The sequence below is a fragment of the Euleptes europaea genome, chromosome 2 (genome assembly GCF_029931775.1).
Source record: "Euleptes europaea isolate rEulEur1 chromosome 2, rEulEur1.hap1, whole genome shotgun sequence".
Lineage (NCBI taxonomy): Eukaryota > Metazoa > Chordata > Lepidosauria > Squamata > Sphaerodactylidae > Euleptes > Euleptes europaea.
In genome coordinates this window covers 85,965,293-85,990,329 of record NC_079313.1, presented here as the reverse complement: position 1 = coordinate 85,990,329, position 25,037 = coordinate 85,965,293, and the positions used below count along the sequence as shown (strand labels likewise).

Genomic DNA, 25,037 nt, shown 5'->3' with positions numbered 1-25,037 from the left:
CAGTTGTTTTTGGCTCGTATTTATGATGTGCTGTCTGTAGGAGCCATTGGTTTCAACTGATGGATGAAAGAGAGGAGTTGGGTCCTCTCCTCCACAGTTTAGGTATGTCATCTTATGGAGACATTTTGTGGTCCAGAGTTCCCTCTGTGTCCTGGTAGTGATCAGTAACAGAGAAGAAGCTTTGGCTGCACCGTCCCTTTCCATGAGGTTCCTGTCATGAAGAGAGTCTGTCCAGTGGCTGACAATAGGATTTTTGTAGGGACTAAGTACATTATTCATCTTAAGTTTCTTTTCTTTTGGATTCTATTGTTGTTGGAAGCTGGGTATTTGAAGTTTGTCCAAACATCCTCTTTTATAACCAGTTTTCCTTCTTTCCCCCCTTGTGCTCATATTTACTCAGAATTCTACAGCGTGGTATAGTGGTTTGGAGTGGTGGACTCTGATTTGGAGAACCGGGTTTGATTCCCCACTCCACTACATGAGCAGCGGATGCTAATCTGGTGAACTGGATTTGTTTCCCCACTCCTCCACATGAAGCCAGCTGGGTGACCTTGGGCTAGTCATACTCTCAGCCCCACCTACCTCACAGGGTGTCTGTTGTGGGGAAGGGAAGGTGATTGTAAGCTTGTTTGATTCTTCCTTAAGTGGTAGAGGAAGTTGGCATATAAAAACCAACTCTTCTTCGTAGCTGAGGGATGTGTCCCCTTTTCATGCTTCATGATGCATGAACTGTGTTGCCTTGCTGTAGTATATATTGTGTGGTGTTTTGGCTACTGAACAGATATTCTCACACCTATTCATGATGCTCTCCAGCCTGCATGATCAATGGTTTGGGCATGTGGAGCTGTCATTGTTCAAAGCATTGATGCAAGAAGAGATAACTAGCACCATAAGGGTGAATGGGACGCTAAGCACTTTTTACCTTAATGCACTTGCCATGTCTCTGAGCCAGTGTAGCAGAATTCATCTACTTGTGCAGTGTAGTTGTGATCCCTTTCTGGTGGTTTTGGGAAGGTTTTTTCTTGCACTATTCATTAATATCTGAAGCCCAGGTCATAGAAGTTCATTTGGTGTCAGTGTTGCCTCTTCCAGGGACTGTAGCAAGGCTGATTTGGAGAGCAGATGAAGTGTGGACTCTTTCCATCTGACTGAGCTTCCAGTATTACTGAGCAGTTCCTGGGGAGCCTGTATAGTGCTGGCATGTTAAGGAGCCATGGCATGAGTTCTTTATGACTTTGGATTTTCAACATTATTGAGCGCTTATAGGACCACTACCTCTTGCACTATTAAATGTAATATTGGAGGAGATGTAGTCTTACGCTGATCTGGCTTGGTGTCCTGTTTGTATTAGTGTTATACAATCATTGTGTGTGCCCACAAAGGATCTTCACTGCAGTCCTATCCTTCTCAGAGCCTCCATGATTGTGCTTTGAAAATTTGTTTTTGCCAGTAAACTTTTTATAGTGTGTGATGCCTCTTTAAACATATATGCTATGTTTTATAGGGGAAGATCTGTGGCAAAGAATTTTTTTTGCCCAATTAGGGAACATTATCTGCCTGGTAAAACGTTACTCCTGCTTGATATAAAATTAGTTGTTTTTTTTAATGAGGTGGAAGTTTTAAAAGAACTCCTTCTGCTTAGACACTGTGTGTGGTATATTTACAAGACCCTTTCTTGTCAGATTGTCTGGCAGAAATTCTGCTGTACACTATAGTTAACTGGTACTGAAAATGCATGCCATTGATTTTCTTCTCCTCCAGATATTATATAATCTTGGAAAGCCTGCTGACTCTGAACAAAGGATCTGTTGTGGGGAAGGGAAGGTGATTGTAAGCTTGTTTGATTCTTCCTTAAGTGGTAGAGGAAGTTGGCATATAAAAACCAACTCTTCTTCGTAGCTGAGGGATGTGTCCCCTTAGATTTAGATACTTGTGTTAGTATTTGGCCAGTGTATTATTAAACGTTTTCTACCTTAAGTGTTATGCTTGAACATGTCTAAGCATGTTCTAGTTCTTCAGCAGTGTATGGTTTCTTTGACTCTTTTTAGGTGACTTAACTCATTATCAAGTGCAAGTCAGGGGGTACTTTGAGATTTCCATTTCTCTGACAGAATTAAATATATATGTAGATCAAGAGTCCTCAGCCTTTTTGAGCTTGAGGGCATCTTTGTGATTCTGACCCAGGCAGCCAGAAGAAGCAGAGCCAACCAGAAAATGGTGGCCAAAGAAGGTGGTATGAACTCTGGCCAAGAGTGTTGTTTTTTTCTACAGTCTACAACAGGTACTAATGACTGACACTAATAAATTCTGCATTACAAGAGAGAAAGAAACCCAAAATTCACTGAGGTAACTTATTTCTGCAACCTGCTTTATAAATTATGTCTCTTATGTCTCAATTGTGTCTCTCTGCCTCACATTGCACATACATGGGTAGGGATGGGGGAACTTTTAAATACATGCAATACTTTCCCATCACAACTAAACTTACATTACTAATTCAACAGCATAAACTGCAGTTTATAATTTACATTATAAAATTGTATTTGGCATATTTATATTTTTCGTTTTCTACAAGCAAAATATACCCTGTGAGAGAGTGAGCGCCATAAACCACTGCACCTTGTTCTACCTTGTAACTTTTTTGCCGTCTGAGAAGTAGGAATAGATAGAGGCCAACCTTTGTTGTAAATATTTGGACAGAACCAGTCTCACGGGATCACAGTAAGATTACCAGCATATTTTGGATATAGAATTAAACATTATAATGAAAGTGCTACAAATATTCTTGATATGTATATATCTACAGTATACACAGAAATTATCTTTATCTAATGCTGTAGATAGTCTTAAAAATTTTTTTGTAGTGCACATACCTTGCCTTAAAAAAGCATTTTAGTAATTCCAGAAGAGAAAATATTTATATTTTTTCAGAGATCCTCACATTTCTAATTATTCTGTTAAAAAAACTTTAAAGAAAAAAGTCCAGGATGGACACACCATTTTTTCTGATTTTATTCTAGACCTTCAAATGTCTACTAATGGGATGGGCAAAGATCTGTGAACCTTGGAAATCCAACTGGGGTTCTTCTCTGGCTTTTGCAGTGCCACTACTAGAGGATGCCTATACAGTTTCAAGCCTGTATTCTCAGCCATATAAGTACATATGCCTTTTAAAAATGAAAATGTAGATGGCTAATTAATTCTGCACTTCATACTGAAAGACATCCTTATGCATATTTGCTGCTCACACATAGTGATGTGGATTTTTTGTGAAATTTTTGAATGGGAACTCCTTCTGGAACATTTTCTGATGCACCAAATATAACATGTTCTAAATATTGTCGAAGGCTTTCACGGTCAGAGTTCATTGGTTCTTGTAGGTTATCCGGGCTGTGTGACCGTGGTCTTGGTATTTTCTTTCCTGACGTTTCACCAGCAGCTGTGGCAGGCATCTTCAGAGGAGTAACAACTGAAGGACAGTGTCTCTCCACTTCAGAGCCTGTCCTTCAGTGTTACTCCTCTGAAGATGCCTGCCACAGCTGCTGGCGAAACGTCAGGAAAGAAAATACCAAGACCACGGTCACACAGCCCGGATAACCTACAAGAACCAATAACATGTTCTGATTTAGCATATTTGTTTTGACTTGTATTTAGTGAACAATTTGAAAGTACCCCATGTTAATTTTGTCTCAATAGCAGCAAGTAGTTGAATTAAAATACTTGACTAGGAAATAAAATTTATAAAGTAGTATTAAAGTGTTATGTTCAAACAGATTCAAAGTCTCTGGAAATTACTCTTGTTGGAATAATACTTGTAAAAGTTTCAAGAAATATTGCACATGCCTCTCTTAAATTGTTCAAATTTAAGGGCGAAAATAAGGCATTGATTTTAGCACACCCTGTTCATTATATGTCTTGGGTATGGTTGTCCACCACTCATCTATTTCAACAGAACTTGTCCCTCTTCTGTGGAGATCATCTGTTTCACTGTCACCCTCCTTAGTGTCATTTTCATATTAGATTGAGGAAAATCTGATACAGAGCCACTTAAATCACATTCTCTTTCAAAGGGAAAGGATCGTTTCCCCAACGAGTGTGTAGGCAAGGGCAACTTATTGTGCTCCATCTTCTGCACGCACTGTAGGTTTGTATTTGTATCACATTTATAACTTGGGCCAGAAAAAATCCCGGACCTTGTCAGAAGAGGACCTAAAAGTTTAAAAAAGTAAGACTTGCATCTTTCTTTGTAATTTACATTGCTTTAATGTGTATATATTAGGTACTTCTTCTGTAAGCATTTATATAACTAAAAAGTGTTCTTTCATTATAACAAAAGTCACAGTCAGTACATAATGCCATCATATATATAGTTACTCTCAGATGAAATCTAGTAATATCTATTCATTTCCACAGCTTTAGCCTTTGTCAGTGTCAGCTAGGGCTTTCTGTCGACCCCAGATAAACAAGATGGTTCCTCACCAGAACAAAATGGAGTTTGAGTTCGCTCTGTCCTTCCCCGTTTGCATTCTGTCCCCCGCCTGGCATCTGCACCACAATGGAGACCCGCCTGGGATAATCGTTAGTATGATACCAGGTCCTGCAGAACAATGCCTGGGAGCCCTGGAGATCGTCTCTTTCACACGTTAATTCCTTGTATGCGTTTTCAATGAGTAGTTACTGGTAGTTACCTTCTGTATAGTTTCCTTGTATCTGAACTATCAAGACAGCTCTGCCGCACCTCGCCCTTTTGTGTTATACCCTGAACATAACCAATCCTATTGTATGTACCCTATAAATGTACTGGTGTTTCCCCACATCTGTATTCTAGCCTTATGTTTCTATGGACCTATTGAACTCGCTGGCTTTCTTAATAAAACTTTAAAACTCGCAACTACGTCTGGAGTGAAGTTCCTTATGAAAGAAACGCAACAAAGTACTGCAGTCTGACAATAGGCTAGAATCCCTCTTCTTTTTTATTTTTGTAATAGTTAAGAATAGGATGTCCGCACGATCCACAAACCCGTTTCTCGTGGATGAAGATCTCCGCCAGAGTTACTGGCAGGGGGCAACTCCCCTCGCTGGAGAGAGCCGGGGAGAAGCAACTCTGGGACGACTCCCGTCCGAGTTTACCAGTTTCCCCGGGAAGTTGGCGTGGACCTCCTTGCCTACGCACGCCGAGCTACAATACAGGACTGGGGCCAACTGCGCTCTCGAGGGGGTCAACCGACGGCCGGCGATGGAACCAGACCTTGGCAGCTTTTACATAGGACCGCTTACCGCCATATACGGAGAGGGTGAGGAGCGGAGCCGGCAGGGGGTTGCGACTGAATGGTTTAACGAACCCTCGACCATCCGCACTCCGGTCACCCCAGCCCCCGGTTCCAGGGAAGAAGTAGTCCTACTGTGAGAACAGAATCAGGCGCTGTCTCTACAGAACCGGGATCTCCAGGCGCAGCTGAGAGCTGTACAGAGGGATATGACGGCAGTATTGGGGGCGGTGAGAGATCTCAATCCGCGAACCGCTGCAGAACCACCCAAAGGCTCAGGGACACCCCCACCCATCCCACCCAGGTGGCCTGCAGCCCGGGACCTGAAGGTATCCTTCGACAGATCCAGCGCCCAGCTACCCCATTTCGTCCTCCAGCTGTCCAGCTTCATGAAGGATCAAGGAGAAACTTTCCCTTCGGAGGAAGCCCGAGTCCGGTATGTGATCAGCTTACTAGAGAAGGAGGCAGTGGAGTGCGCAGTGATGGCGACGGAGACGGAGCCCGGGATCCTGAGGTCTTTGGATGCATTTATGTCTGCCTTGCAACGCCGTTTTGAGGACCCTCATAGGGGGGCGAGGGCCAAAATTGCCATACGTAGACTGAAGCAAGGGGCCCACTCTGTCATGGAGTATGCCCAAGAATTCCAGTCCCTATCCTGTAAAATCCGGGAGTGGAGCGAAGCCACCAAGGTCCAGCACTTCCGCAAAGAACTGTGTTGGGAAGTCCTGGACGGCTGCTTAATCCTGGGAGACCCAGAGATGGTCGACGAATGGATCAGACTGGCGGCCCAGGTGGAGAACCGTAAGCAGACGCTCCAGTTCGCAAAAGTTCGCCCGGCTAAAGAGCCCTCCCGAGGTCCCTTCAAGGGGGCCACCGTGGCTGAACCTTGGCGGGACGGGAGGAACCACAGTGGATTCTCTGAGGAGAGGGCGCACCGCTTTAAGGAGGGAGCCTGTCTAAACTGCGGCAAGATAGGCCATTTTGCAGCAAACTGCCCCAGTGGATTGATGGACTTGTCCGGCTCCCGAGCAACCCAGGGACGTGGCACTACCCCTACTCGGATCCCGGACCAGAGGAGAGCGGAGGGGACGACCAGCCAACGCGGGGCAGCTGCTCTGCACGCAGAACCGGCGCCTACTTCATGCGATCATGACCATCGCTGCTGCTCCAGAGACTCGTCGCCAGCAAAAAAACGGGGAGGGCCTTCTGTGAAAGAACCGGCACGGAAGGCTACCTCAAAGGACACCAATCTGGTCCCAAACAGGGTGAGTGACCAGGGAGACACCCTCCTGCTGCCTGTTGTATTGCGGAACCCCCGGGAAGGGGATCCCGTTGCTGTCGTTGCGATTTTAGACTCTGGATGCTCCCGGACTTTGATAGATCAGGACGTGTTAAACCGCCTGCAGGTCGAGACTCCGGAACTGGACCAACCTCTGCGTTTCCACCAAATGAATGGGAGTGACCTACGGGGGGGCCATCCATTTGCGTTCCCACCCGGTGTTGTTGGGGGTGGGAGACCACTGGGAACAGATCCTATTCACAGTGGCTCCTCGGATCTCTTACCCAGTGGTTCTTGGTAGTAACTGGCTAGCGGGGCACAACCCTAGCATCGACTGGGTGCAGCGACGGGTGGTGTTTGGATCCCCCCAGTGCGAACGGCACGGCAGGGAGGACATGCACGGGGGAGATGGGGGGGATGCCGCTGCTGTAGAGGCTACCACACTGCCCCCTGAATATAGGGACTTTGCGGATGTGTTCGAGGGGAAAGACTGATTTGCTGCCCCCTCACCGCACGATGGACTGTGCTATCGAACTGACTAGACATTAAGCCGTCCAAAGCCCGGGTCTACCCCATGAGCCCCCAAGAGAAAGCTGTACTGTGGGAGTTCCTCGATAAGAACTTGGCCTGGGGGTTCATACGGTCGTCCAAGGCCGCGTTTTCGTCACCCTGCTTCTTTGTAAAGAAGAAGGGGACCTCAGACCTGAGATTGTGTGTGGACTATAGGGGGCTTAATGCTATTACCAAAACTAATGCTTACCCTAGTCCTCTCGTCCCGGACCTCCTAAGTCAACTCCAGGAGGGCAGGGTGTTCTCTAAACTTGACCTGGCGGAAGCTTACTACCGGGTCCGGATTAAGGAGGGGGATGAGGCAAAGACAGCTTTTTCATGTTGCTATGGGTTGTTCGAATTCATGGTCATGCCATTCGGATTGTCGGGGCACCGTCGTGCTTCATGCAACTAATTAATGCAGTGGTTCCCAACCTTGTTTTGACCAGGGACCACTAGGACTTTTTTGCTCGGTGCAGGGACCCCAAGGTTCAAAATAAAAATTCAGAGAATTTGAAAATAAACTTTAATCATAAGTGTTATTAAACTTAGAATAATATTTGAATATTTTTTTATAATAGAGAACTTTTAATTGAAAATATTAATTTATTATGGGTTTATAACTTTGTTTCACGGACCTTAATTTAGTTCTCGCAGACCCCTGGGGGTCCACGGACCCCTGGTTGGGAACCAGTGAATTAATGAGATCTTGCATGACCTACTGTTTAAGGGGGTGATCATTTATCTTGACGACAGGAGTCAATCAAACCTTGTGCTGGAGTTCAAAATTATTTGCGTTTTGTTGGACTGTGGAAGTTTACTGTATCTTGCCGTTGCATGTGCATGAGTTCTATCCTGTATATTCTGGAATATAAAACAGGCTTATTTTGTCCTGCCTCTAGATGAGGCCTCATATATGATACACATGCTATGCCACCATATGTAACTACATCTGAGACATTTGCAATTGTTAAGCTTTGCTTGGTGTGGAGCATGTCCCAAACTGCGATGGGGCTTCTCTTGCTTCTGATTAATGTAGTCAGTCTTATCTGTTAATCAGCTGGTCCCAACTGCTTTGTGCTCCAGATCTCTTCCTCTTCATGTTGGTTGTAGATGCTAGAATTGGGCAGAGGAGGAGAGAAGGTATAGCTTGTTAGGGTGTATATGTTTATGTGTATAGAGGGTTGTGTAGGGAACAATATGCATCCCCTTTCTCATTTTACATGTGCTTTCTTTGCAGTGCTCATCTCTGCTAATCAGGGTCCTAGTCACTTGTAATAGGACTTACAACATACTAGTGGAATGTCCTTTGTTTTATCTTCTGTTTGAAATAATTAAGGAACTCGAACTGCCTTACTGAGTTAGACTGTTGGTCTCTCAAGGTCAGTACAGTCTCTTCTATGGCAGTGGCTCTCCTGGATCTCAAGCAGAGGTCTTTTACATCACCTACTACCAGTTCATTTTAACTGGATATATAAGGGGGGTGAAAAGCAGATGCTCTACCATTAAGCCATGGCCCCTCTCAACATGATTCAGATCAGTAGCCATTTCAGAAAGACAGTGTTTCAGTGCTCTTACAGTCAGTACAATCTTATTTGACCTTGCTTTTTAATTTCCACTAGTATATATTCTGTTGGCTGTACCACTGTGGCGCTTATATATGGACAAAGTTCTCCAGAGCAAAATAACTCTATGATTGTATTACTGATTACTGTTACATGGATCTGTAACTGGTTGACAGATCACACCCAAAGACAGCTTGTTAATGGTTCCTCATCCACTTGGAGAGGAGTGACTAGTGGAGTGCCTCAGGGATCTGTCCTGGCCCCTGTGGTGTTCAACATCTTTATGAATGATTTGGATGAAGGAATAGAGAAGATGATTATTAAATTTGCAGACGATCCTAAATTGGGAGGGGTAGCAAATACAGTTGAAGACAGAGCCAGGATACAGGATTACCTTGATAGGCTGGAGAATTGGGCTAAAACTAAAAAGTATTTCAACAGAGATAAATGTAAAGTTCTGCATTTAGGTAGGAAAAATATAGGATGGGGGAGGCTTGTCTTAGCAGTAGTGTGTGCGAAAAGGATCTTGGGGTCTTAGTAGACGAAACACTGAACATGAGTCAGCAGTGTGATGTGGTAGCTAAAAAGGCAAATGTGATCTTGGGCTGTATCAACAGAAGTATAGTGTCCTGATCACACAGAGTGATGGTATCGCTTTACTCTGTTCTGGTTAGATCTCACCTAGAGTTTTGTGTTCAGTTTGGGCACCACAATTTAAGAAGGATGTAGACAAGCTGGAACGTGTCCAGAGGAGGGCAACAAAGATGGTGAGGGGTCTGGAGACCAAGTCCTATGAGGAAAGGTTGAAGGAGCTGGGTATGTTTAGCCTGGAGAGGAGAAGACTGAGAGGGGGTATGATAACCAACTTCAAGTACTTGAAGGGCTGTCATCTAGAGGATGGTGCTGAGTTGTTTTCTGTTGCCCCAGAAGGTCGGACCAGAACCAACGGGTTGAAATTAAATCAAAAGAGTTTCCGTCTAAACCTTAGGAAGACCTTTCTAACAGTTTGAGCAGTTCCTCAGTGGAACAGGCTTCATCGGGAGGTAGCAAGCTCTCCTTTCCTGGAGGTTTTTAAGAGGAGGCTAGATGGCCATCTGTCAGCAATGCTGATTCTATTACCTTAAGCAGATCATGAGAGAGAGGGCATCTTGGCCATCTTCTGGGCATGGAGTAAGGGGTAACTGGGGGTGTGGGGTCGAGGTAGTTGTGAATTTCCTGCATTGTGCAGGGGGTTGGACTAGATGACCCTGGTGGTTCCTCTCAACTCTGTGATTCAACAAATTTGCAATGCTGTAATATGTGTCTTGCACATAATGTGGCAAGTAGTTTTCAGCTTCTTAACTTTTCCATTATTTCTACTTGTTTTCTAAAATAGCACAAGAACTATGCTTAATTTGTGTTGGATAATTAGTGTTGTACATGGCATGTGAATTAGGGAACTTGTGTTAAACATAAAGCTGGAAGTTGAAAGGTATAATACCAAAGAAACAGTGACTCTTTCTTCAATACATCTATGTTTTTTATTTATTTAAAATATGTACATCCTATCTTCAGTCAGAAAAGATTACAAAGGCAGCTAACAGTCATGCCAGGCAAAAGTATTTTGTTATAATGGTATTATATTATGGTATTATATTAGTTATAATGGTTAGTGTCTTGCTGACTAAAGGGGTTCTCCATAGAATTTTGAAGGAAGCAGTTATAAGACCTTTGCTTTTAAAAGCTTTCATTGGCCAAGGATGAGTTAGCCAGTTAGAGGCAGTTCTCCATTTTACTGTGTTTGGGGAAGGTGATAGGTTGTGTGATGGTGAACAGCTCTATGGATTCTTGCATTACACAGCTGCCCTTGACCTATTTCCCCCTGGATTTGGAACCAACATTGCTTTGGTTGCCCTAGTGGACTTACTTTGCTTAAAGTTAGATGGGGACAATCAGGCCTGTTAATATTGCTAGATCTCTCAGTGACCTTTGATACAGTTCAGCAGTCCAGCCTTATTAATTGGCTGCAATATTGAGTTGATGTTAGAAGAATCACTCTTTGGTGATTTTGTTTTGTGTTTTAAAGATTTCCTAGTGGAAGAGCAGAATCAATGGGTCGGGTTCCGTCTTGTGGAGTGTCTTAGGGTTTCCTTCTGTCACCTATGTTCTTTGATAAATGAGATTGTCCAGAGTTTTGGGGTTGGATGTCATCAATAGGCAAATGACACCTAGTTATGTATTACAATATCTAAGCCTCCTGATACTTCTATCTCTACTCTGAGCCATTGCTCTGAAACTAGAGCAGAACAAGCTGAAGGTGAATCCAGGCAAGACAAAGGTAATGCTGATCAGGAAGGCTAATGCTTTGGAGGGAACAGATCCACGTGTTTTGATTGGAATTTGCATTTGCAAAGCAGATTAAATGTTTGAGGAGATGCTCATATTGTTTGAAAAGCAGGTTGTTATAGTGACTAGAGATGTTTTCTATCTGCTGCATAGGGTTCACCAACTCTCCTTTCTTAGCTGACCTTGCCATTACAATCTATTTTATCCTCATGGCTGGACTACTGTAATGTTGCCTGACCCTTGAAGATGACAACCAGGGAACTACAACTGGTTCAAAATGTGGCATTCTGGTTACTGTTAGGGCTATGTGATGGGAACACCTTGCATAGTTTAAAACAGCTTTTACCTGCCAGTTTGTTTCAGAGTACAATTCAAATGCTGTATGTGACTTTTAAATAGGACCATCTCTGACCATATGCCCATGGTGATCTTCTGATTGCTACCTTCTAGTTCTTCCCCCACTGAATGTGGCCTACTTGTATCTATACTAGAGCCTGTTCCTGTTCTATAGTAGCTACCATCTTGTGGAAAGGGCTTTGCACATACAGAACATATTTTCAAGGATATGTGACTAATTCTGTTCAATTAATATGCATTAGTATGTGGCGATGATAATACACCATCGAAGAGATCAAAATTCTCAACATTATAAAGTTTCTATATCCAAATATGCTGCTAGTTCTATTGTGGCTATATGAGACTGTCCAAATAAACCAATTGCTTTGTCAACTACAAAAGTTGTTTGCAATTTTCAAGTTAATTTTTTCCCCTATGAAAGCATAATATCTGGCCTCTCACTTGAGCTGAATAATCTGGATAGATGGAGCATTGCAACTGTGTTTTTGGGCAGACTGAAAGTGAATAGTGTGCATGCATACTAAGAAAATATTTGAGTACAGTCATATGTTGAAGGTCCTTTTTAGAAAGCAGAGAGACATTAGAGATATGTGTGAAGTTAGCATGTATTTTAAGAAGGATTGTGTGGCAAGAGCATCCCTGACAGCCTTCTCCCAATGCCGGATGGTTATCTGCTCTGTTCCCAATTGATAATAGAGATAATTATCCCTCTGGAATTGAGGTGAGATGGCAGAGTCATCGGATATGATTAGCGCTGAGCTTCAAAATCTCATTTTATGATCAATTTGTAACGTGTTGACACATCTTTTAATTGTTTCTACGTCAGACTATCAGAGCTGCTCTTGGAATTTTTTTCTTTTTACACTTCACATTTGGCTGTGAAAGTGAATCTCAAATATTGCTAATGGGAGTTAAGAGGGCTCTTGCCACTCCCTAGTGTTTCATAGCCAAAGTTTCAAACAAGCTTCACAATCTGTTGATAGAGGGTGCAGTTTCTGTGTGGACATTTACATTATTTCACTAGCCTTGCAGAAATTGCTATCGGATCTTTTGCCGGTTCTTTGTATTGGCTATTACTTGCTTATACCCCATGTTTCTACCACACAGACGTGAAGAGTTCTGTAGCAAAGCACATTTGCTTAGTTGAACTTCAGTCAGACATTTGCTTTGTCATTCTGACGCTTCATTTGGTTCCCTTTTTTTTTTTTTTTGGTGGGGGGAGAGCTTGCCTGGCTCTAGCATTTCAGTTTTCTGCAGAATCTCTAGGAACTGTGTTAACTTCTTACTGAAGATGCCCAAGATTGAAACTAAGCATGCATTAATGTTGTCTATAGCACGGCATGGTGTCAGAAAAATAGACTTAAACTATACTAGGAGAATGAGGTAGCCACTCTATCATCCGGACTGCGTTTCTTTCAGTTAGATTTTAACTGGAACAGACACTGAAACCATTCCAAGTGGCAACGCTGGGTGATGAAATATGACACATGGAAGGGAACAGAGTTGGCAGTGGGCCTCAGTGCATTAATAGCATTTCCCCTTTGAAGCATATTTACTAGAAGGAAAATAAAAACATTTCAAGCTGGGCTCTTGGTGTGTGGGGGGGTTATTCCCCCCTAAGGTGTATTGTTGCTGTTCTTTCCACATGAGGATATAGTTTTTTTAATACTTTCAAAATTTGAGATGACTGCAGACTTCTGCATTTTTTAATGGTTTGAAGGAAGGTGATGTAGAAGAGGAGGGTACAACTGTTGCTATCACCTATAGTCATAATTAAAGTGTAGATATTTTGCTGAAATGGTGAGCCCTAGATCAACATTTTTACTGACTAATTGGAACTTGAGTTTCTTGACACAATCCCATTGTGAGTTATTTAAATCTCATTTATAGCAGCAACAAGCAGCTGGTGACATAAAATCAAGCATTTGTCTCCATTTAGTGGTTAATGTGACATGCGCCCATCTCATAACATTTGAGTGAGCTAGCAGTTTTAAATATAGCCCTGTCCTTGTTCAGAAATGGGGGTGGGGTAGTGCTATGCTAAAGTTTGTAATGTAGGATTAATCAAAGTCCAGATATCAGATTGCCCGAGCCCTTAAAATTGTGGTAGTTCTACTGGAATGTGGAGATACTTTTCCAGCTGTGTGTAAGAAGCATTATTGATTATGTGTAATGTGTATGCTATTTCCAAGCCGAATGGCATTGTGTAGATGGACTGTTAGGGTACTCCCACTCTCAAGGGAAAGTCTACAGTACATGTTCGTTACATTTGCAGGATATGCATGGGTTTCACTTGCTTGCCCGTTCCTTGTCCACAGATGGTTGTGGTAGATAAGGCAACTATATAGCTGTATCCCATAGATTTCCAGCCCAGAGAAGGAGGAGCTTAGAGGCTCAGAAGCTGACATCCATTATCCGTTATTTTCTATGCCTATCTTTTTCTGATTGTAATTGTCGCCATAAGTCGGCTGCGACTTGAAGGCACTTTACACACACACACACAATTGTTATGGAATGCATACTTTTATAAAGCCCTAGTTTTGGGGTGTAGCCTTTCTTGATAATTAGTAATAACAGGTTTATCATTATTTGTTACTCCTCTTAATCTTAACAATGCTTGCAAAATATTGAAATTACTCCCTCCCCCACAGTGATACCCAAAATGGGGCCACTGTTGTGTTTACTGGCATCCACTTGCTTCTTCCCCCAAGGTGAAGAGCCAGTACTGGATTTCCTCCATTTTGTTGCAGTAGTAGATGCTTCAGCATACCCAAAGAGGCATCAACTTGGATCTGCAGAGAGCGAACATTTGGCATTAGGCTAGTTGTCCCCAACACTGGAGCATGTTTCACTTCAAACCTACTTGCCACTCTCCTGGCAGCCATAACTGGTTCTTTCTGCCATGGCAGCCATTTTGTGGTGGTGCCCCCTACCTTTCCCAGAATTCTAAAAGTGCCCACAGGATGAACAACGTTGGGAAGATGTGTTCTAGGACCTACCAAAACACTGGTGGAGACTCACTTCTGGAGCAGATTATTTGGTCAAATTACTTTCCTTTGGATTGAAGTTTATGAACAAAATTATCATAGCCAGAAACTGAATTTAGGTTTTATGAATACTGGTAGTATGCTTTAATGTGTAATATGTTAGAAACTAGGTTTAATGTCCAGTGCCACATGTAGTCTTCTTTTACATCTTTTACCTCGCATCCTAGAAAACTATTCTCTGAAAGAATGGGGTCCGCCATCAAAATTCAGCAAATTGCACAACTTCGACTTTGAGTGTTGTGCTTCCTCTTGCCCTTTATCTTTTATCCGTTAAATAGGAACAAAGCAAAACATGAGGCTTGTGCAGTGATACCCAGAGCGCATAACAGAATCCTGATTCCCACCCCCAGTTCCTCTCAGTATGCATGCATGGTATCTCAGTATGCCAGGCTGTTACAGGCAGTGTTTATATATTCCATATCCCAGTCTACCCTCCTTGCTGCTCAGTCAAGGAATGGATGGGACTGGGCTAGGTTGAGATCCAAGCAGTGTGTATAGGGCTCCCACTGCAGTTCCCATTACAGCCTGGAATGCTGCTTGTATGTATAACCTTGCATGTGTACTGTGGGGAGGGAGAAATCAGGTCTCGGTTATATACTGGCAGGGTAACTTAGTGGATTGGATTGATCCCATACCATGTAAGTTTTCAGTTTACATTTGTCATTTCAGTAGTTACCAGACTTAATTGACTCAAAGTCCATTTCCAGTCTTTTTCTTCAATAATCCATATCTCCTCAGTTCAATTCACAAGTAATCATAATATTCAGTGTCCATTATCCTTGTATAGTTTTTCAGAGATTAATTGGCTCCTTATGGCTTTTGTTTCTGCTGAAGTCTGAACTTGTAAAGAAAAACTATTTCCATATTTTATTTATATTTTATAAACTCAGTTTAGAATTTTAAACCCAAACTTCTTAGCATGGTGTAGTGGTTAGCGTGTCACACTAGGATCTGAAAGACCCAAGTTCACATTCCCGCTCTGCAACAGAAGCTTGCTGGGTGAATTCTGGCAGGTCCCTGCTCAGCCTAACCTCCCTTACAGGGTTGTTGTGAGGACAAAAGGCAGTGCAAGCTGCTTTGGGTCCTCATTGGGGAGAAAAAGTGTGGCATAAATATCCAGATAAATGAAATAGCACAGGACACTCTTCTTCCCCTTTATCCATCTTGTGTTAGTAGACTGTTCTGAATCGTACAGTGCCATTATAAGTAGTTACACCATGCTAAGCCCATTGATTTCAGTAGGGTTAAGTTGGCACTGTAAGTCTTTCAGAAATCTGAGGAGGTAATGCTCTTTCACGTATTAAGCAGGGCATGTAAGATCTCCTTTAGTAGTTCTTTATTGGTATGTGATTAAAGAAACATTTTTCTTTCTTTCCAGGAATTTACAGGCAGCCATTGGAGCTTACTATGATTTTGAGAGCCCAAACATCAATGTGCCCTCCATGTCCTTTGTTGAAGATGTGACCATAGGAGAAGGAGAGTCCATCCCTCCTGATACTCAGTTTACAAAAACATGGAGGATACAAAACACAGGTGAATGGTGTAACCATCTCCCTTTGGCTGCTGCCAGCCGTAGTATTGTTTTGTGTTCTTTGCTAACAGTATAAGTATTAGTTATGATTAGGTTGTTTTCTGTCAGAATATTCAGGGAAGTTTTTAAAAGGCATTTGTGTTGATGTAGTTAATGGCCCCACAGATGTTGAAAATCGTTTCCTGTATTTGAATGCTAATGCTGGCATCCTGTCATGGTGAGCATCCCTCATGCACTGGTGAGAACAACAGTCCCATGCCCTTCCCCCAAGCTTGGAAAGTGGGAGATAATCCCTTTAGTCATGCTGTGCTTTGGAGGTCCGCCAGATGCCTCCAAAGCTCAACGTGACATCAGAGATAAGATTCTGCCCTCCACCCCCACGCAGGAGAGGCACAAAATCTTGGCAACCACACATTTTGGCTGCCACTGTCATGGCCAATACTCTGTGTTGCATTGCCCTGCTCCAACTAGTGAATTGGCCTCTGCTGTATCATTGCTACCTTGATTTCTAGAAGCTCTGTTTGTCTCGTCTTTTTGTGTCCTGTTCAAGATAGTACTGCTTCATGGATTTGGGATGGCAGGTCAAAGGTTTCAGTTCTCTGGAGTTGAGAGTGCGCAGTCTTCTCTAGCCCTTGCAAATGTTTCTTTTGTATGTTTCCTTTTGTATGTTTGATTGTCTGGTTAACACTCTCTAAATAGTCTGGTAGCTTTAGCATGTGGTTGGATGTAAGATTACTTTCCCAAGCCTTATTTTACCAAAAAATGTGGAATTCATATTTATGTGTATTTTTGTTGCATATTTGTAAATGAAACATCAGACTTGCTAAATGGAAATTGCGTAGGTCTTCAGAACTTTAATTGTTTAAAATAGCAAGAGTGACTGTAAGTTTATATGTATACCTCGTTATTAACCTGTGTAAGTATCTCATTAAACAATATATCAACTGGTACCCAACCTCTGGTATAGAATTATATTCATGACTCACAATGTATTCATGAATATTAATGTCTTCATAAATATATTTGTATATACATGAATATCAACTCAATAGTAACAAAGATACATATTACGTTTGTAATACAAGTGTTACAAATTAACACCTTTTAATACAGACTAAATACAAAATAAATGGAGGCTATATTGCTTTTTCTTTCTTTTATACAATGCTTCTTCATGTATTATGTGTAGCAGGTTGTGAGTCTTAAATATAATTCTATACCAGAGGTTGGGAACCAGTTGACATATTGTTTGTATTGCACATTTAGTACCTGACTCCCCCCCCATAATTATTATTCAGCTAAGTATCTTATTAAGCCTTCTACCAAAGCAAAAGATTTGTAGGTTTGCAGGATTCAGTCTTGTACTCTGAAACCTGAAATAATTGATAATGTAATTCATAGGACCTGTTTGGGGAAATACATATGGTATGTTGGGTTCATTTATATTTTACCAATCTTTCAGAGTTACATTAATAAGATTAAAACTGACTTGATCTTATTTCTCTGGTTCCCTTGATGGCACTTAAAAATGGAAAAACCCATGAAAGCTGTGGCAAGGGGGCTCTTAGTTAACTTGGAGCAACCAGTTTCCAGTAGTATGTGGTTTTTTTTAAAAACCCTGGAGATAAGACAATGATGAAACTTTGAGGAGGGATGAGAAATAAAGCAAGGTGAAAAACTGTTAACACTAATCTACTGGGATATAATTATGAGAGGGAAATGAGATCTGATGCAAGGGAAATAACTTTGCTAACACATATTGCAGTGACAGGGTATCATCTGGATAATAGGCTTAGGTATCAGTTCTTTGATTAGACATGACTTCTGTGCAAACTAATTAAATCAGAAATATGTCTTGCATTTACCATTAATCAAAGTACTGTAGTATTTGTGTTTGTGTTTGGACTCAGTGTAGAAGATCAAAAGACAAAGCTATGTAGATGCTTTTGTAAACTCTAATGTTCATAGGATCACATTTACACATAGGGTGCAGGATGGATAGACAAACATCTGTTTCTGTTGCTTTTATTTATCTTACATTTGTTCCCTAAAAGGTATCCTTGTTCAGATTCTCTTGTCTTATTTCATGCACACTAGTTCCAGATTTACCACAGAGAAAAGGATGTTATATTATCCCTATGGTGTTCATACCTAGGGGTATAGATTGAGATGTGAGATGAACAACTGCACCTTGAGTGTGTAACAGTGCATTCCTAAAGAGAGTTACTCCAGTCTGAGGCCATAGAAATGAATGGGCTTAGACTGGAGTAAGTCTCCTTAGGAATGCACTGTGAGTATTTAATATACTGAAGCACTTTAGGGAGGAGGAGAGAGAGAAAAAAACCTTCCATTTTCTGTGGAGGCTAATGCTGAGGGGGGAAACTGTAAAAGAAAAGCAGATCTGCTATTTAGAAACCAATAAGATCCATGCCAAACATAGTTTAGTGAAGATGCAGAAAACATCCCAAATAATCACACATAACAACTCTGTTGTTGTCAGTAATCGGACCAGGGACCAAATAAACGTGTTTCAACATCGCTATCTTCAACAGTGGTCTATTCAGTATACAAAATGTGACTTTCTCCTATGTGTGAACCGTATGCACACAATAAGTGCTTCAGAGTTTCACTTAGTGCCAGCTTAGTGAAAATATCTGAAATAGTGTAAATAACTAAATGTCTCATTGGACCATGCCCAGCTTGTACTTCCGTAAAGGCTTGTTTCCAATAACCTAAAAAAGACAAAACAAATTGACAGTAAGAGTGTTGTGGTATATTTTCCCCCAGCCTCTTTTGCTTATTCATCATTGGGTTGGTTGCAGTTCACATTATCCTTTTTATATGCCTTTATGTGTAGGTTTAACATTACTTTAGGAAATCTCAAACTTTTTTGTTGATTTCTCCAGGTGCCTGCCCACCTGTTAATCTGGTTTAATGGCAGCCCAGTTTAGCTTCAGTCTAGAGACTTGGGTCTCTGTAGATGATATCATAGCCTTACCCTTGATTCATGCTAAGGTTAAATTAAGCATATAAGAGGACTGAAGTGGTGTTCTAGATGGTATCTTCCTGCCTGGTAAATGCTGAAGTAATGCATTCAGTCTTAACAGTACTTGAACACCCCTTGACTAGATGAATTCTTTCTTTATCAGTGAATTAATTCAGGCATTATTTTGAAGACTCTTGATGGCTTAAAGATGAAGCAGTTGATGAACAGGTCATTCAGTGTTAGAAAACAAAACTAAAAATGTTTTGTTCATAAATGGAATGTTTTAGAGCATGGCTAGTTTGTATAACAGCATTCTTCTCATCAAGCTAATAGATAGTCTTTATTTCTCTCTTTATTGTGCCCACACACTTTGTCTTACAGAGAAACATTTATTATCTCCCTGGAAACTCCATGAACTGAAATAGAATGACTTTCTGACTTTGCAGTTTCTTACCTGTCATCTTTTTAGTTACTTTAAGTTTTTAGTCTTTAGTCGCTTTAAGTATTGATAGACTGCCTTTCAACTAAAAGTCCCTACAGTGGTTTACAGCACAATAAAAGACCAGTAAGATACAACTTAAACATCAGGTAAAATACAAAGATTTTAAAAAATGGAACAATATGGATAAATAAAATACAGTACTCCAAATACCAGACCATTTTTCATTGCTGTATATCCATGGTCCTCCATAACAGGCAGATCTTCAAGCCCCATCCAGAAGGACTGTAGGGAAGCAGCTTCTTTCAACTTCTGTTGAAGAGAATTCCAAGCTCTGGAGGAACAGGCAAAAAATCTCACTGCTTGCTTCCCATCAGCCAAACCTCTGTTACCTCCAGTTTCCAGAAGAAGGCTCTCTGTCCTGACCTCAGGTCTTGGGCTGGTTGGTATGGGTGGAAGCGATCATTTAGGTGCTTTGGGCTGAAGCCATTTAAGGCTATAAAGGTCAAAAACAGCACCTTGTATTTGCCCAGAAACAGATCGAAAGCCAGTGTAGCTGGCAGAACTCTGGCTTAATATGAGCACTCTGGTGGGTATTGGTAACTACTACATTTTGAACCAGTTGAAGTTTCTGAACTTCAAGGGCAGCCCCATGTAAAGTACATTAAAGAAGTTGAGCTGGTTGTTATCAAGATGTGTGTGACTATGGGCTGGTCAGCTTTCTCTAGGAAAGGACACAGCATTCCAAGCAAATTCTGGTGAGTGACCATCTAAAGACAACACTGAAGCTACAAATACCCCAAGCTGCACAGATAGTCTTTCAGAGGTAGTGTAACCTCATCCAGTATTGGGAAAACCCTGTTCCCAGAACAGCTTTAGTCCTCATCCATATTTATTAATAATCCTCATTCAATCCTTCACTATTCCTAATCAGCAGTTTAATATTTCTACTGCCCTGGATTTAATGGAAAGAAGGAAAAGTGTGTGTTATCTGCTCCAGATCTCCATATGATCTCCCCCAACAGTTTCATGTAGATGTTTAAAAGCACCAGGGGCATGGCCAAATCTTGCTACCCCTTAAGCCTGAGGCTGTAGGGCTGAACAGAATCCCTGAGCATCACTGTCTGTTGCCTGCCTGCACCAGAAGTCTTTACATTAAAGTTTATTCAGACAACACAAACAAGAACACATTGCATGAGGCTGAAATCCTCAGTCTTGCTCTCCCTTGTGTATGAAGATGAGATTTAAGTCTTCCTGGTTTAGAAAGTCTTTGATGTACTTAAAATTGTTGTGGTGTCTGAGCATGAGCAAATTGTGAAGTTATTTGTTGCCCTAATGCAGGGAGAGTAAATCTTCATTTGTGGGCAAAAAAAAAATCCAATTTGTTGAACCCAAATGTTCAGACTTTAAAATAAATTGGTGTTAAATTGACAATTTCCTAGTGTCTTCCATGCGCATGAGGAGAGGGAGGGCATAAAGCCAGGAATTCCAGGCTGAGTCATGTCAAGCAAATTGTGGTTTGATCTTGAAGCTATGGAGTTAGAGGGGACACAAACTGAATTGTAAGTGTGATATTTTTGTTTCTTTTTCAGAGAATATGGTAGGTGTATAGTAATTCAAATTCACTAATGCTGTACCATGCTATTGCTAATGCAAATAACTTCAGATGGTATTCTTGCACTTTGCAACTCTGAAATCACTCTGTAGATAAAGGTAGCTGCTATACCTTCCCCTTTATTTCTGTCTCCTCTGTCATTCTGTATGGCTAGAGCTACATGCTTCTCTTTCTTAGGATGCTATTCTTTTTTTTATAATTTTTTTTAAGTGTACAAACAAATATATCAACAATTAGTGAAAATCATTAAAATAAAAAGAAACCATGAAGTATTGTTGAAAACACTAATAACATATTTGATTAAACTATATGACTTCCCCTCCATCTATCTCATAATAAATTCGGATACTCTTTTGAATATGGTTCTGATCCTAATATTGTTATATATCTAAATGCATTCTGTCCCAAAATAAAAATATAAAGATTTATGTATATATATAATTTAAGTATACCTATTATCTCTTACAAATTAGTACAAATGGATCAGATCAAAGAATAACCTTCTATTTCCCCCAACTGCAATTCATTTTCACAATAAGTTCTCCAAGCCTCCCACTCTCCCATAAATTGATACTGGGCGGAGAGACCCTTGATCCATAGATGTTTTTATCAGCCCCCCCGTTACTTCTTGTTCAAGGTAAATACAAAAGAGTGCTAGTGACTCACTTGGATTTCTGGAGATGAGGTTTTGATAGTAGTAGTAGATCTTTGATGGTGATAGGTAGAGGAGGACTGAGCCTGGTTGCCAAAGGAGCAATCGTGGCGATTTTGTATCCCTCAGTGCCAGCGGGACAAGCATCCAAACCTCCGGGGGACTTAAGAAAGCTCCCTCAGAGAGTTTAGGAGTCAAACCGCTCTTGTCGGCTGCAGGGAAGTTCCTGCTTCCCGGTCCACTTGTTAGAACCGGGTTGGGGTGCTATATAGCTCCCCAAATAGAGCACTTCTTGGATTTCCTCAGGGAGAGCCCAAGGAACCAGCTTCTCTACCGGAAGTCCTTAGGATGCTATTCTTAATGCATGTGCACATAGTTGAATCTTGATACTAGTTATTCCTTTCCACAATTAGCAACAGTTAGGTTAAAAGTTACTTCAGGAAATATAACAAACACATCAGCTACCACAAGAAATTCTTAAAGAATGTTTTTTCTTTACCACTTTGGTGGAATTAATCTCTAGTCGTGCAGGCTTTCTCTTTTTTATATATAATTGGTGGGATAAAGGCTGGTAAAAGTAAAGGTCCCCTGTGCAAGCACCGGGTCATTCTTGACCCATGGGGTGATGTCACATCCCGACATTTTCTAGGCAGACTTTGTTTACAGGTGGTTTGCCAGTGTCTTCCCTTTACCCCCAGCAAGCTAGGTACTCATTTGACCGACCTCGGAAGGATGGAAGACTGAGTCAACCTTGAGCCAGCTACCTGAAACCAACTTCCGTCGGGATCAAACTCAGGTCGTGAGCAGAGCTTTGGACTGCAGTACTGCAGCTGACCACTCTGTGCCACGGGGCTGTTAGCATTTGAAAATCTTGCTGATTGTGTCATTTCATCTATCAGTAGGGTCCCCATTGTAGCCTTGTGAAGGTTATTCTCAGGATTACCGCAATATGTGCAATATCCTTTTTCACCTGTATTGTAATGGGAGTGAGTAGTAGAATCAGCTGTGAATTTAGGGTATGGCAGCTGTTGCTTTGATGCTACACCTTTGCATGATAACCCTTTCTTGCGGGATCCAAAAACAAAAACCACGTTATACCTAATTTTAAGACCAACCAAAATAACACAGCAGAGTGTGTAAACTTTCAAGTTACCTAGACCTTTTAATCAGGCTGTATGTTAAAGCAGACACAAAACAAACAAAAGCAAGTAGAAAAAGTTACTTCAGGTTCATAAGACCTATTGTTGGCAACCTGGGATGAATTCTCTGTTGACTTCAGTGGACACAGGATAGGGTTAGTATCAGATTGCACTCAAACAAGAAGCAAAAATGGAAGTCTTCCAGTTGAAAACATAAATACCAATAGTTGACCAAATGTGTCTCTCACACCAAATAGTACACACAAATCCTTTGAAAGACTGGAAGTGAAGGAAACGATCTTTAGTCCACTTTTTGGAAAGCTGAATTTAGCCAGCAGACAAGGAACTGGAGGAAGAACAAACTAGGAAGGCAATAATGCTCTAATGCTCTAATTTGGCTTCCATTGACTTTTTATTTACTTCATCTATACCCACCTTTCCCCCTCAATGTGGACCCAAAGTGGCTTACACCGTTTTCCCCTCCTACATTTTATCTTTCCAATAACCATGTGAGGTAGGTTGTGCTGAGAATGTGTCACTGGTCCAAGGCAACCCATTGAGCTTCCATGAGAGTAGAGATTCGAACCTGGGTCTCCCCCATCCAAGTCTAGCACTCTAACCACTACACAACACTTATTTGGTGCATCTACTACAATTAATGTACAGTATTGTTAATACATGGGCTACTTCAGGGCTCTCCAACCTTTTTGAGCCTATGGGCACTTTTGGAATTCTGACATAGAATAGTGGGCACAGATACAAAATGGCTGCCACAAAATGATTGCCACAGGAGGTGGAGCCAGCTACAAAACGGCTGCCACAGCTCACCTTCAGTCACACAGTGAAGATCCCTGTGCTGTGGTGGCAGCTGCTGCCATTTTGGATATAACTTTATAGCCACATCCTGTGCCCACTGAAGTTGGCTGGGAACTCTTCCCAGGATACTAACAGCAGGCCTTATGAACATGGCCTGAAAAATATTTTTCCCCTCCCCTTGTTTTTTTATTTCAACATCTAGCCTATCGATTTCTAGAGAACTCGAAAGCTTGGATTCTGTTATGTTGTTTTGGCTGGTTTAATAAAAGGTATTACATGGATTTTATTATTGGATTTTGCTATAGAGCACCCCAGCTGCCTATGCCTGCCGTTAAATTTGGATCTTGAAACAATTGTCTTAAATATATAGGTAAGGTGGTATGGTAGGGCTGTGGGGGGAAACAATAAAGAGAAAACCAAGTCATACAGAGTTTTTAAACTCATAACATGTAGAGTTGCAGACTGTGCTCAAGGATGAAATAACAGGCTTGATTTAGGCATTCCTCCAAAGCATGGCTTGGTGGGGTAGGAGCATGCCACCAGCTCCTCCCTCCCTCCTTTTATACCTATTTCCTCATCCTTTCTTGGCTTTCCTCTAACTATTTATAATGATATCCAAATTGGGTAAACAATCAATAGTGTTAATCAGAAATGCCTCCAAACCATGATTTTGTAAGTCCAGTTTTAAATATGGTTTTAATTTATGATGTGAAGATTATTTGGAGTAAATACAGATGCCAGCTTACCATTTGGAAAGTATAACGTTTGCTCTCTTAAATATGTGCTAAAGTGCAGCGGCCTGGACAATTGTAGATAGTTTTATAATATTACATGGTTGCCCCATCCCTAGCAATTGACTCATTCTGCTGGAATGAAGTTAAGACTTTTTTCCTACTTATTCTATCATGTACTGCTTTAGCATTATGTCAGAATGTTCTGATTCTTTGTTTATGGACATAAGCAAGTTGATAGGAGGTTAAGAAGCATTGTGTATCATTTATATTATCCTAATTTAAATTCACAGAAACTGCATATATTAAAAATCTTTTAAAGTACACATTCTAGTTCTCAAACTTTAGTAGACTAGGGACTCCCATTGTGATATATCATTTCAAATGAGTGAAATGCTTTTAAAGACAAGGTGGGCATACTATAGACACATACAGTTCTTAAATTCGATATAATTTCTGCACCTGGAAGGATATGAGCAGAGCAATCCTCAAAAGGTGTGTGTGAATGGCCTTTGGAGCCAATGTGACCCCTGCACTGGCATTAGTGCCACTTGTGCCAGCTTAAGTGGGCATTAACACCAGTGCAGGGGAGCAGCATGGCAGCGCGAGGCTCCAGTGCTGCTTCCATGGTAGTGTTTCCCCAGTGCAAGGGCTCACGCTGGCACCAAAGGGGGCGTTTACCGGGGGCAGTTCCCTATACCCTTTTGCCCCAGGAATTTTGCAGGTGTGAACTTGCATC

The 25,037-nt window shown here is 41.5% G+C and overlaps 1 protein-coding gene across 2 annotated transcripts in view; it reads left to right on the top strand.

The window, feature by feature from the left end:
• Positions 1–25,037, top strand: part of ILRUN (inflammation and lipid regulator with UBA-like and NBR1-like domains) — a 46,417-nt gene that overhangs the window by 4,320 nt on the left and 17,060 nt on the right. For both annotated transcript variants that reach the window (XM_056845128.1, XM_056845127.1), the window contains exon 2: positions 15,768–15,922. In XM_056845128.1, the coding sequence (XP_056701106.1) occupies positions 15,768–15,922 (155 nt within the window). The remainder of the gene's footprint in view (positions 1–15,767; positions 15,923–25,037) is intronic.